Source organism: Schistocerca gregaria, chromosome 1, assembly GCF_023897955.1.
Source record: "Schistocerca gregaria isolate iqSchGreg1 chromosome 1, iqSchGreg1.2, whole genome shotgun sequence".
NCBI lineage: Eukaryota > Metazoa > Arthropoda > Insecta > Orthoptera > Acrididae > Schistocerca > Schistocerca gregaria.
Window position 1 is genome coordinate 740,011,668 of NC_064920.1, and position 13,484 is coordinate 740,025,151.

Genomic DNA, 13,484 nt, shown 5'->3' on the forward strand with positions numbered 1-13,484 from the left:
TTCTTGTTTTTTTGTTTTGTTGAAAGGAAAGAAAGAAAAAAGGGTGAATAAAGGTGAAGGGAAGTGGTTCTATTTTTACTGGAATGAACTTATTGATGGACATCACAAAAATTTATTTTACCTATTTTTTTTTTATTCATCGAAGAAGACAACACAACACATATAAAAGAAATCATCACACTAATATTATCCACAGAATGATCGTTTCACAAGACACTTTCTAGCTCGACTGACTCTTAAGACTGAACAAGACTCGACTGACTCTACTCTCTCTCTGGACCACAGCCTCTTCACATCCCTCTGGACCAGAGATTTCAACTGTGATTAGCACGCCGATTATTTAATTAATCGTACAGCCGCTGAGCGCGCGCTTGGCGCGTCATTTAAATGGGGTTAAACGCACACCGCGAAAGGCGTGGGCTAGCGGTGTCTTACAGGTATCGCCACAGTCTTCATAACTACAAAAATTTTTAGTCAGCTGTTGTTATGACTGCATCTGGGTAATTATAGTACCAATCCAGTGATGTTTGCTGAAGGCAAAGGTAGGTTTGTGATAATATGCTTTTCAGGAATCCAATATGTATTTTTTGAACTAGCCATTGAAACAGGTCTCTTTAAATGAGGTTTCACAAACATTTCCAGCTTACCACCTGTTGTCTTATATACATGTGTATAACATACTGCCATGGTTGGGGTGTTGAAATAACAAATCTTGTGGTGTCATCAGTTGGTTCTGATATTTTGACATGTATATTTTTTGAACTAGCCATTGAAACAGGTCTCTTCAAATGAGGTTTCACAAACATTTCCAGCTTACCACCTGTTGTCTTATATACATGTGTATAACATACTGCCATGGTTGGGGTGTTGAAATAACAAATCTTGTGGTGTCATCAGTTGGTTCTGATATTTTGACAAACAGTGGTTATATTTTAGCCATAAAATCCATTATTGCACTTTCATCGGTTTAGTCAGTTTGAAGAGGAGTACAGCAAAACTTCAGTAACTTAGCAAATGTAAAATTTTTTAAAATATATAAGATGTATACATATGTTAATGTAAAATCCTAGATGGAATATAAGTAATGGAAGGAGTGGAAGTAACAACTGATTGAATAGTTGAGGTGCTGAGTCATTGTGGAACATACATACACATATACTGTAAAAACATTGTCCTGGCTAACTAAATTGTGCTAGAACTGGAGCTCAAGCCCACTCAATCTGCAGTACCAGCACAACGTAATCACCTGGGACAATGAATGTAACTGTGAATGTGCTTTTTATTATTTTTTTTCCGCGTGCTTTTGTGTGTGTGTGTGTGTGTGTGTGTGTGTGTGTGTGTGTGTGTGTGTGTGTGTGTCTGATAAAGACTTGACCTGGAAGCTAGAAATCTTTTCCATTTTGTTTATGTGCCTATTGATGACTCAATGCCTTAATATTCGCTGAGTTCCCTTACTCCTTCTGTTATTGACATGTATATTTGTCAGCTATTTTTAAAATGTTGACATGTCATACAGCACAATATTTTCACTTCTCTCCACTTCATAATGGCTGAATGGACAAAACTGCAATAGAACATTTTTATGAATGAATCGTCTTAACAGTAAAAGGTGAGAAAGATGTATTTCAAAAAGTTTTATATGGCTATGTACATAAGTCATAAAAAAGTAAGTGACAACAAGTCCCCCAACATCCTTTTCATTTGATGTTTTGGTTAGTTGGAATTGATTGGTAATTTTCTCTTGATCCATCAATTACTGAAACCAAAGAAAAATTTTCTTTCTGAGAAACTCATAGTGATTTAATTGCCATTTCTATTAATAATAAATTTGTAAAACCATCGTGTCTGTCTCTTTGTCTTTGAACACACTAATCTCCAAAACTGCTGGGCAGATTTTATTGGGTTTTCATTGGTAGCTTCAGCATACATAGGGTCACCATAGAGCAAATATTTCATCAAAACCAAATTATGGGAAAAATGATATTCATACATATTATAAAAATGTATGTATATATGAATGAATGTTCCACATCCCCTCTGAAATCACTAGACTGGTTTTGAATAAACTTGGTACACATATCACTTACTGTCTGGGAACGCTAAGAACCACTCACCTATCAAAGGGATGGAGTGAAAAAGCAGTGTAGCTACTATGCCTGAATACCCAGATTTCATTCATCCACTGTTTAAGTTTAGAGCATTTAGTGACTTGCAGCAAACTTTGCACATAATTTCAGCCCTTTACAAAACTTTTTCTCACTGAATGCACCCCTCCCAGAAAATGGTGAAAGGAAAAAGTTGATCACTTACTACATTTTGGATGTTCATTTTCACATCAGGCATGATATTTTAATTTACTGCTTCTTCCTACTAACTGCATTCATGGCAAACTTTGCAGACTGTGTTCACATCCTCTGAATGTACCTGCAAAATTATACCTATGTATGACACACATTTCAGGATATATGATGTCATAAACACTGAGATGCTTGAAAAACTGCATCATGTGTGACATTTAAATTACTATTATTACTGACCTGCTGATTCGATTTTGATGAAATCTTGTAAGGTAATAGGTTAACCCCTGAGAAAGAACACAGGCTACTATAGAAAGTATGTAGTATAAGATACTTATTCATTTGACGAATATTATGTGAATTATTGAAAAAATATTTACTCTCTCAAAGAGTTATTTATGCCTACCCTTTGACTTATGAAATTTGTCATATTTGTGAAAATGTTTTTCTTGGTTGGTATGTGCTGTGTGACACATTTTAAAGTAATGAATACTATGCTTATACAATCTACACTGTGTTTATTCCAGTCTTCCATACTACTTGCAGTATAATGTAGTGCTACTTATGTGCATAATCCAGTATTTGAGGATGAAAGAGGATAGTGACTTCCAACAAACTTTACACATAATGTCAAAACTTTATAAAACCTTTTCACTCAGACAACCCCACAAAATGATGAAAGGAAAGAAGTTTATAATTCAATACATTTTCGCTGCTCATGCAGTAAAACTGTTGCATCAGGCATGATGTCATTTCATTTCCATGTATTGCTTATGTGATACTATTCTCTTCACAACAAATTTAGCAGACAGTATCCACATATGCTGCTAAATGTATCTACAGAATTATTTCATTGTATGACACATAGTTCAGGAGATAAGAGGGAAAAAGAAGACAGACAGAGAGAGGGAGAGGAGGAGATGGCCACAGAAAGAGAAGAGGAGAAGTTGGACAGGGAGAGGGATGAGAAAGATGAGATGGACATAGGAAGAAAAGAGGAGCATGTGGATACAGAGAGGGCAGGAGGTGGGTAAAGAGAGGGGCGCAAGAGATGGGCACAGAGAAGAGGAAGAAGCAGATAGACAGGAGTGAACAGTGGGAGGGGAAGGAGGAGATGCACTAATAAAATTGAAATAAATACATACTAGGGCAATGCCAGGTAGCTAGTCCTGCATAAAATATGATGTGTTACCAGTTGACAACAGTGTTTATTACAGAACCCTTGTAACCAAAAGTCTTTGGTTTGGCATAAAGTAAAGCTTTACCTAATTGTCGAGCCAACAGTAAAGAAATATGGCATTTCCAAGGCTTTTATGGTCACTTGATGATGTGCTCTAGGTCTTCTCAGGTTCTTTGACCAGCAGTTTTTCATTTTCCTTATGTTTCATCAGCCACTTTTGCTGGCAAAACAAAACATCAGAAGAAACAACCAAACCACTACTAACTACTTATGATGCTACCTCAGGCACCGCCTTAATAATGAAGTTCTGCAGCCCATAATTGGAACTGGAATTAGATGTAAGTCATCGTATGACAAAGTCACATTTCATAATTCATTGTGGGGCTTTTGTCTTGTCACATTTTTTTGACAAATATCTTCTTCACATGTGCTGCTGTGTACAGGTTGTATTTTCACCAGCTTACAAACTATCTTCATTTTGCAATTTTGTCATTTTGTGTCCATTGGTACCATTGAAGTAATCCCCAACAAAGAGTTTACTGCTGTCTGACAATTATGCACAACATTCAACAATCCTCCACTGTCCCTTATGTAGAGGCCTAATGTGGCCATTCAGGAACTGCTGTTCAGGCCCTATACTTCACATAAATTAGTGCTACTAATTGTTTACATTTCATATCTCTCTCAGTTTCTTATCATTAACAAGTGTCCTTTCTTGTGTTAAAAACTTTGCACAGAAAAGTTTATAATTGGTGAGATATCCACCAATAATTTTGGTGTTATTCAATGCATAAAACATTTTGCAAATGAGAGTACTGAATTTATATTTGTACTATTTCTGTTATTGATACTCAAACTGCATAGCATTTGGTGTAGTTCTGCTTTAAAGTATGTTCAGTGATCATTTTATAAAATAATGTATTTCTGTTTAACTGGTAAACTAATCTTTCTGATTCTTGCATATTGCTCACTACTTTGGTTTTTGATGTGCATTTTATTGACTAGTTCTAAGTATTACACAAGTGAAATAGGGAATGTAAACTGTATGTCAAACAATAACAGTTAATCAAATGCCTGATTGTTATTTATAGTGGCATCTCCATTGTATTCCTCTCATAAAGTGAAATCTCCACTATGGCAACACCTCTTTAGAATGAAGATATGTGCCTGTCATTCTTGTTATAGTGTGTTCCTGTTGTTTAATTCACTTGTAAGCAACAAAGACTTTTATTGTGTCATACCTTTTTCATTTATATTTAAGTTTTTTGGTGATATATGTCATACATATGGTTTCTTGCAACACAGGTATTAAACGTTGTTTTATTTCCTGCATGAGGTTGTGAAAATATGAACATTGCAGAAATACATTGTCATTTACTAAGTCAGATCAATACTCCACTCATCTGTTTTTGTTTACTTTTATTTTATGATAAAAGTATTTTAAAAGGAGACAAATTTTTCTAGATCATTTCTTAGCAAAATGTATTCAGCCAGACACACTTTGCCATGTGTGTTTTCAGTTTCCAATAACAGAAATGTGGTAAGAAGTTCCCATATGTTGCTCTAACAAGATTTAATTTTTCTCTGTTGTGTGACACAGATAACTTATTGTTCAGTCTGCAGAAATGATTTTTGAGAAAAATCACTCCTGTCTGGAATTACTTTGTAAGCATTCCACTTATTTTGTAAATGCTATATCATATTGTCAGATGGTATAGCTGTTCTGACAATGTATAATTATTTTTTATGAAAAGACACATTACAGTATACTACAGTTTATGAAATAAATTTTTTATCAGAAACTTCAGGTGTAAAAGAAGCTGATACGTCTTATACATGGGAAAACTTATCACATTTCTTCACCAGGAACTGTGTGAAGCAGTTTCTTAGATTCTCAGCTATTCTTCAGATAGTTTATATTACATCTATTGTGAACTGAAATATATTACAAACTCCTTGTGGAACTTGATCTCTTATTCAAGTTCACTTGTGATTTCCTTTGTATTTTTAGGTACAACTAAGTTATCATAAAACTTTATCTTGGCTTATCTGTTAAAAATTATGTTTATCATCATTCTGTAATTTATTTTATAGCTGCTTTTTGCATTTTGATATTATTTTAAACATGAAATTAAATGAAGAGTTAGTTTTGCTCTGAGATAGTTACGTGTGTAATTTCTTACTAAACTGTCTAGGCCGGTATTTCAGTAGACAACAACAAATAATAGTTTCCTGCTTTTTTGTAGGTCCACTGCAATACACCATAAGTGCTAAAGGTAGAACACAGCTAGTCTACAATGGCTTTATTTATAATGCTGATTCTCAGAGAGGAGACAGAGTGTCTTGGAGATGTGTGAAATATCAGAGGGGCTGTCGTGGCCGATGTATTACAGTAAATAATGAAATAGAGTCTATACAGTCTACCCATAATCATCTCTCATATTAAGAAAAATAATGTGAAAAATGCAGTCATTGTTTGTCAACTGTAAATCACAAACTGGAAAAAGTGTGTCTGATTAAACTATAGAACTTACTTGTGGAAGGTTTGAAGTAAAATAATGGAATCATTATTTTCTTGATGTCTAAAATGCACTGTGTGAATGGAAATAAGTGTGAATATTCAAAATAGAATGGGAAATTCTTGTTTGCCTTCATTAAAAAATAAATAAATTGTTTCTAAACTGTGAACAAGTATATTATTTCTGTAGTGATACTTTGCTTGAAAATATTACTAGTTTTTCTGCAATATACCTAAGGGTGGATTTATGGTGACTAGATGCATGAATTTATTAAATTAAAATCAGAATTTCTGTTATGGGCAAATTTGGTAGTCCATAACTTTTTTGTTCATAGAGCTACTGAAAAACATTTTCCACTACAAATTGTCATCAGAATTGCTGCGGCGAGAGCACGATAAAAAGTTATCATGTAGCAGTGAAAGACTATTTCTAAATAAAAATGCACTGCTTTATCAATGTATATCCATTTAAGGTCAATGCAGTTTGCCCGGTACTTTTTATTGAATACATTCCACCCTGTAAGAGAAATTCAGCAAGGTACAGATGTACTAATTTACAGTGACCACAACCTCTTTGTTACATTCAAAATGTTTTTGAACACTACATTTCTTTAAATGTGTGACTTGGTTGAAAGCAAAGCGTGCCACATCATGTGAATGGGGCCAACGTTCCAACAACTGACACTTCAGATTACATCACTTTTGCTCTACCGAAGTATGTTTTTGGATAAGTGTTGATAAGAAATTTTTTATCCAGTTGGTATACAAGAATTTTTAAGTGTTCAACAGTATTGTTTTACCATTTGGAAGGCAATCAAGAACAATTCATTTTGCACAAAAGAAAAGATTGGTCATAGTCTTTGCAAAGTTTCATTGCTTGTCAGCTATCCTTCTTTTTTTATTGTACAGAGCACCTCTGACTCTATATTGTTTTCATTGTTGTCGAATTTCACAGATGGATTGGTGAAACTAATTCTCATCTACACTAAAAACACCATAACAGTTTGAATCTTTCTGAAATCATCCAAACACTACCGAGATATTCATTTCCACATATGCTTTTGGTCAAGATTCACCAATACAACAATATTCTTGTGTAAATCTTATTTATCATTATTTTTACAAGCAAAATATACTGTAATATTTTGAAATACACTCTGAGTCAGCTATTTACCACACTTTTAATAGTCAGCCATCCAATAGTGTATTGTGCACTTTCTTGGTGTTTTAAATTGGCTGAAATTTTGAATCATTCATTGCATGACTCATCTTCTGAGAGAAGTATGCCCACAGTAAATTTAGTTGCTTATTTCCTAGGACATGGAAGCTAGAGGCACAGATTCACAATCAACTCTAAAAGAACTGCTGTTGGTAATAAACTGTGCAAAACAGTGTATTTTGTAACAGCAGAGTATTCTGTGCAAAACAGTGTATTTTGTAACAGCAGAGTATTGTGGTCTGTCCCCTTGAAAGCAACATCTATTGTCACACCTCTTTAAAAATTCTCATACACAAGACTGTTCTGCACATCAATGGAAATCTGTACTTTCACTATTGCAGAACATGTAACAACATAACATATTGTTGACATCAGTGTCATTACTGTTTTAGGCCAATAACTTCTTATGTGGTCTTTATAATGCTAGCTATCTGTCCAACATACTGAGTCGTGCATGTTTTGATAAGCAGAGATGATAAGGTTGTCTGCACACGTTGAACAATATTTTGATAAGAAAATAAAAGAAAGGAAAGGGAAACTAATTGTAGGAAAAGAACAAGACACTGAAAACTTAGAGTGGTATTCAAAAATTAATTCTAAATATGTACTGAATAAAATAAAAAGAATGTAATATTATTCTTGGACATTTCTGGATTTAGAATGGTGTGAAAGTTTTACACATTCTGTAAAGAAAATATTCTGAGTCATCTGAGTGCACGGAAAAAACAATAGTAGACTCATCTTACATGAATCAGTAAGAGAAACTCATAACCAAACAGGAGCATACTTTAAATTTTTGTGAAGTTACAAGCTCACAATTTCATATTTCCTATAAGGTGTGATCATAAAAGTTTCCATTTGAAGGCTGTACAGTAAAGAATCGGTATGCCAATCAGGCAAAATCACCATGAGCACTGAGGCAATTGTCCCACTGATGCACCAGGCTGAAGATACCTGTTTCATAACATGTCATGTCCTGCTGCATGGAGAAGTCCAATTGCATACCCTCATCCAACAGGAATTGTCGTCTCCTCAAGTCCTTTCTTAAGGGACTGAAGGTGTGATAATCACATGGGGAGAGATCAGGACTGTAGGGTGGGTGCTTGAATGTCTCCAACTTGAGTTGGCGTAACTTCTGCATTATGACAGTTGTGATATGGGTACTCATTTTATCAGGAAGCAGCAGCACCCCTTGGCACATCATTCCATGATGGTGGTTTTCGACAGACATGCTTCCCCATATACATTCTTTATTGTCTGATGGTTGTCTACCGATGTTTGTCCTTCAGCAGCCAAGAAAAGAATAACAGCATATTGGTACTGTTTGGCTGCATTTGGTAACAATTTTGCCATAGTTACTGAATATACTTCCTATATCCATGCTAATTTATGGTCATACACTTTTCTCTCATTATATTCAACCTTAGAACATGTAGCAGACCAACTTCAAGGATACTGGTCTGTTGTTATGCATATCTATTCTTTTCCCCTTCTTATGTACAGGAAGAACCATAGTTTTGTTTTCAGTTACTTGCTAGGGATTGCCATGTGAAGGATTCACAATAAATGTGAGCTAAGAAACCAAATTGGAATTCCATCAGGTCATGGTGCCTTATTGATTGTCAGCAAGTTCAATAGTTTTTCAGCACCCAGAGATGCATGAGACGCTTGCTTTTATGTCATCGATTTGACAGTTTATGCAGCAATAAAACAATGGTAGGTATAGACAATCCCTCTATCTGAATATGTTATAATGACATCTTATTTAATGAAAAACTGCCCCAGTTCCTGTCCAGAATTTCAATGAGTTGACTTATGGCTAGGGCCATATGTCATCGATTTGACAGTTTATGCAGCAATAAAACAATTGTAGGTATATACAATCCCCCTATCTGAATGTGTTATAATGACATCCTATTTAATGAAAAACTGCCCCAGTTCCTGTCCAGAATTTCAATGAGTTGACTTCTGGCTAGGGCCATATATTACGCCATTTTGGATTGGTTCTGAAAACTTGCCTTAAATGTGATAAACATATAAACATTGTATAGAGTAGAAGATGGAAAAAATGAAGCTTATGTATAATACAGTCAAACAGTGGAAAATCCAGGATGAGATGTAACAATATTGTGAAAAGGAAAGTTGCTACTCACCATATAACGGAGATGCTAAGTTGCAGATAGGCATAACAAAAAGACTATCACAAATATATAGCTTGCGACCAGGAAGGCCTTCACCAGAATTAGGCGGCAAACACACACATACACACTCACATAAACACAACTCACACACACAGTGCAGTCTCAGGCAACTGAGGCCACATTGCGAGCAGCGATTATGGGAGCAGCAACTGGGTAGGGGTAAGTTGGAGGCTGGGTTGGGGAGGGGGAGGAATAGTAGGGTAGGTGGTGGTGGACAGTGATGTGCTGTTGGGAGGTGCAGAGGGACGAAGTGGGAAGAGGGTAGGGCAGCTGTGTGCAGTCAGGAGGTTAGATGGAGGAAGTGGAGAGGTGGGGAAGGGGGGGATACCAAAAAAGGAGAGAAATAAAAGGACTGGATGTGATGGAGGAATGAGGGCCGTGTGGTGCTGGAATAGAAACAGAGACGGGGCTGGATGGGAGAGGACTATGACTAACAGTGGTTGAAGTCAGGAGTGTTACGGGAATGTAGGATGTATTGCAATTCAGAAAAGTTTCAAGAACCACTTGAAAATGAACTAATATAAAGGCTGAAACCAGTAGTGGGTCCATTAAAGCTTTTAGCTGTAATTGGAGAACAAACATTTGCAGAATCAGCACTTGGAAAAACTTATAATGACATTATTTACATCTATACTCTGCGAGCCACATGATGGGTGTTTGGCAGATTGTACTTCTGACATAACTACCACTTAACCCTCCCCTGTTACCTCAAAAATTGTTCTCAAGAAGAACAACTGTTGGTAAGCAACCATATGATCTAATTTTCACATTGTGGTAATTTTGTAATACATACATGGGGTCATGCAATTTGTTGACCAAATCTTCTTAGACTGTATGCCCTCAGAATTTCAGCAGTGAACCTTACCGTGGTGCACCATATCTCTTGTAGTGTGTTGCACTGGAGTTTGTTGAGTATGCCAGTAACATTCTTGTGCATGATACATGATGTCATGTATCGCCCTTCACTCTGCCTTTTCTATCTCTTCTATTAATCCAACCTGGTAAGAGCCACAGGCTGATGACAAATACTCAAGAAATGTTTGGAAAAGTGCCACATCAGACATTACTTACATGGATTAATTAATTTTGCGTAAGATTTCCCCCCTGTGAATCTAAGCCTCTCATTTGCTTTTCCTACAGTTGGTTTTATGTGGTCATTGAACTTTAGCTTGCTCCAGATGGTTGTTTTACAGTATTTGATGTTTTCAGTGTGTCACTGACAGGCACAATGAAAAAGAATGCTAGAAATATTTCAGATTTTGGATAAAGTTCTGCTTCAGAAGAAGAAAACTCGCACACATGGTTATTCTCACTGGGTGTTAAGGCCCACTTGCAACTGCAGCTGATGTGACAAACTGTCTAACTGGGAGGGGTAGTGTGGGTAAGGAAGAGAAGCGGAGCAGAAAGGGGGAGGGGTAGTAGAACAGGGGTGGTGTAAGATGCTAGTACTGCATGTAGGAGTATCCAGGGACATGGTGGGGATAGAACAGGGGTGCTTAGGTGCAGAGGCCAGGCAAATGTGTGGTTCCTGAAGAGGGGCAGCAACCTCTTCAGTAGCTACAGCGCCGACAGTGTTAATGATTGACTGATCTGGCCTTTTAACATCAACCAGAGTGGCCTTGCCTGTGACGATACTGCGAACAACTGAAAGCAAGAGGAAACTGCAGCTGTAATTTTTCCCAAGGGCATATAGCTTTACTGTATGGTTAAATGATGATAACATCATCTTGAGTAATATATTCCCCATTCAGATTTCTGGGTGGGGACTACTCAAGAAGACACTGTTATCAGGAGAAACAAAACAGGAATTCTACACATTGGAGTATGGAATGTCAGATCCTTGAATCCGTCAGGTAGGTTAGAAAATTTAAACAGGGAAATGGTTAGGTTAATGTTAGGTGTAATGGGAATTAGTGAAGTTCAGTGGCAGGAGGAACAGAATTTCTGGTCAGGTGAATACAAGGTTATAAATACAAAATCAAATAGGAGCAATGCAGAAGTGTGTTTAGTAATGAATAAAAAAATAGGAATGCAAATAATATACTATGAAAAGCAAACTGAACACATTGCTGTAGCCACGATAGACAAAAAGCCCATGCCCATCACAGTAGTACGAGTTTGTATGCCAACTAGCTTTGCAGATGAGGAGGACATAGAGATAATGTATGATGAAATAAAAGAAATTATTCAGATAGTTGAGATGAAAATTTAATAGTCATGGGAGACAGGAATTCAATAGTAGGAAAAGGAAGTGAAGAAGAGTAGTAGGTTGAATATGGACTGGGAGAAAGGAATGAAAGAGAAGCCCACCTGGCAGAATTCTGCACAGAGTGCAATTAATCTCAGCTAACACTTTGTTTAAGAATCATGAAAGAAGGCTGTATATGTGGAAGAGACCTGGAGACACCAGAAGGTTTCGGGTTGATTATATTATGGTAAGACAGAGATGTAAAAAACAGATTTTAAGTTGTGTGACATTCCCAGGGGCAGATGTGGACTCGGCCACGATTTATTTTTATGAATTGCAAATTAAAACTAAAGAAATTGTAAAAAGTCAGGAGTGTAATAGCCTTGGGATAGCCAGCCATGACAAAACTCTTCCTTCTGGTGAGCAAGATGTATGAAATAAGTGAAATACCCTCACAATTCAATAAGAATATGATGATTCCATTCCAAAGAAAGCAGATGCCGATAATTTGAATAATACTGAACAGGCTATTTAATAAGTGATGGCAGCAAAATACTAACATGAATCAATTATAGAAGAATGGAAAAACTGGTAGAAGCTGATCTCGGGGAAGACCAGTTTGGATTCCAGAGAAATCGCGAGGCAATACAGACCCTAGGGCTTTTCATAGAAGATAGGTTAAGGAAAGGCAAGCCTATGTTTATGGCATTTGTAGACTTAGAGAAAGCTTTTGACAGTGTTGACTGGAATACTCTCTTTCACATTATAAAGGTGTCGGAGGTAAAATACAGGGAGTGAAAGGCTGTTTATAATTTGTACAAAAAACAGATGGCAGTTACCAGAGTTGAGGGGCATGAAAGTGAAGCAGTGGTTGAGAAGGGACTGAGACAGGATTGCAGCCTATTCCCAATGATATTCAGTCTGTATATTAAGAAAGCAGTAAAGGAAACAAAAAATTTTGGAGGCGGAATTAAAGTCCAGTGATAAGAAACAAAAACTTTTTGGAAGAACAGGCGAACAGAATGGACAGTGTCTTAAAAGGAGAATGTTAGATGAACATCAACAAAAGCAAAATGAGAATAATGGAGTGTAGTCTAATTAAATCAGATGATGCTGATGGAATTGAATTAGGAAATGAGACAATTAAAGTAGTAAAGAAGTTTTGCTGTTTGGGGAGCAAAATAACTGATGACGGTCAAAGTAGTGAGGATAAGAAATGCAGACTGGCAACGGCAAAAAAAAAAAAAAAAAAAAAAAAAAAAAAAAAAAAAAAAAAAAAAAAAAAAAATTCTTAAGGAGGGAAATTTGTTAACAATGAGTATACATTTAAGTGCAGGAAGTCCTTTCTGAATGTGTTTACATGGAGTGTAGCTATGAGTGGAAGTGAAACATGGATGATAAACAGTTTAGACAAGAAGAGAATAGAAGCATTTGAAATGCGGTGCTACAGAAGAATGCTGAAGATTAGATGGGTAGATCACATAGCTAATGAGGAGGTAGTGAATAGAACTGGGGAGAAGAGAAATTTGTGGTACAACCTGAATAAAAGAAGGAACTGGTTGGTAGGACACATTCTGAGACGTCAAGGGATCACCAGTTTAGTGCTGGAGGGAAGTGTGGAGGGTAAAAATTTTAGAGGGAGACCAAGAGATGAATACAGTAAGCAGATTCAGAAGGATGTTGTGTGCAGTAATTACTTGGAGATGAAGAGGCTTGCACAGGATAGAGTAGCATGGAGAATTGCATCAAACCAGTCTTTGGACTGAAGATCACAACAACAACAACAACAACAACAGGTGCAGCTTTGGAAGCTGCACGATAGGGTGAGGCAGTAAGAAAATGAAGAGAGAGGAAAAGTAGAGAGGGAGGAAAGGGAAAGTA

General features: G+C 36.5%; 1 protein-coding gene across 9 annotated transcripts in view; it reads left to right on the forward strand.

Moving 5' to 3' along the window:
* The window catches only part of LOC126267316 (longitudinals lacking protein, isoforms H/M/V-like), a 416,839-nt gene that overhangs the window by 272,698 nt on the left and 130,657 nt on the right, over window positions 1-13,484 (forward strand). For 3 of the 9 annotated variants that reach the window (XM_049972551.1, XM_049972571.1, XM_049972579.1), the window contains exon 7: window positions 5,724-6,153. The exons of the other annotated variants lie outside the window; for them this stretch is intronic. In XM_049972551.1, coding sequence (XP_049828508.1) covers window positions 5,724-5,923 — 200 coding nt within the window. In that variant the 3' untranslated portion in view covers window positions 5,924-6,153. Of the gene's footprint in view, window positions 1-5,723; window positions 6,154-13,484 lie in introns of those variants that run through there. 9 annotated transcript variants of the gene reach the window in all.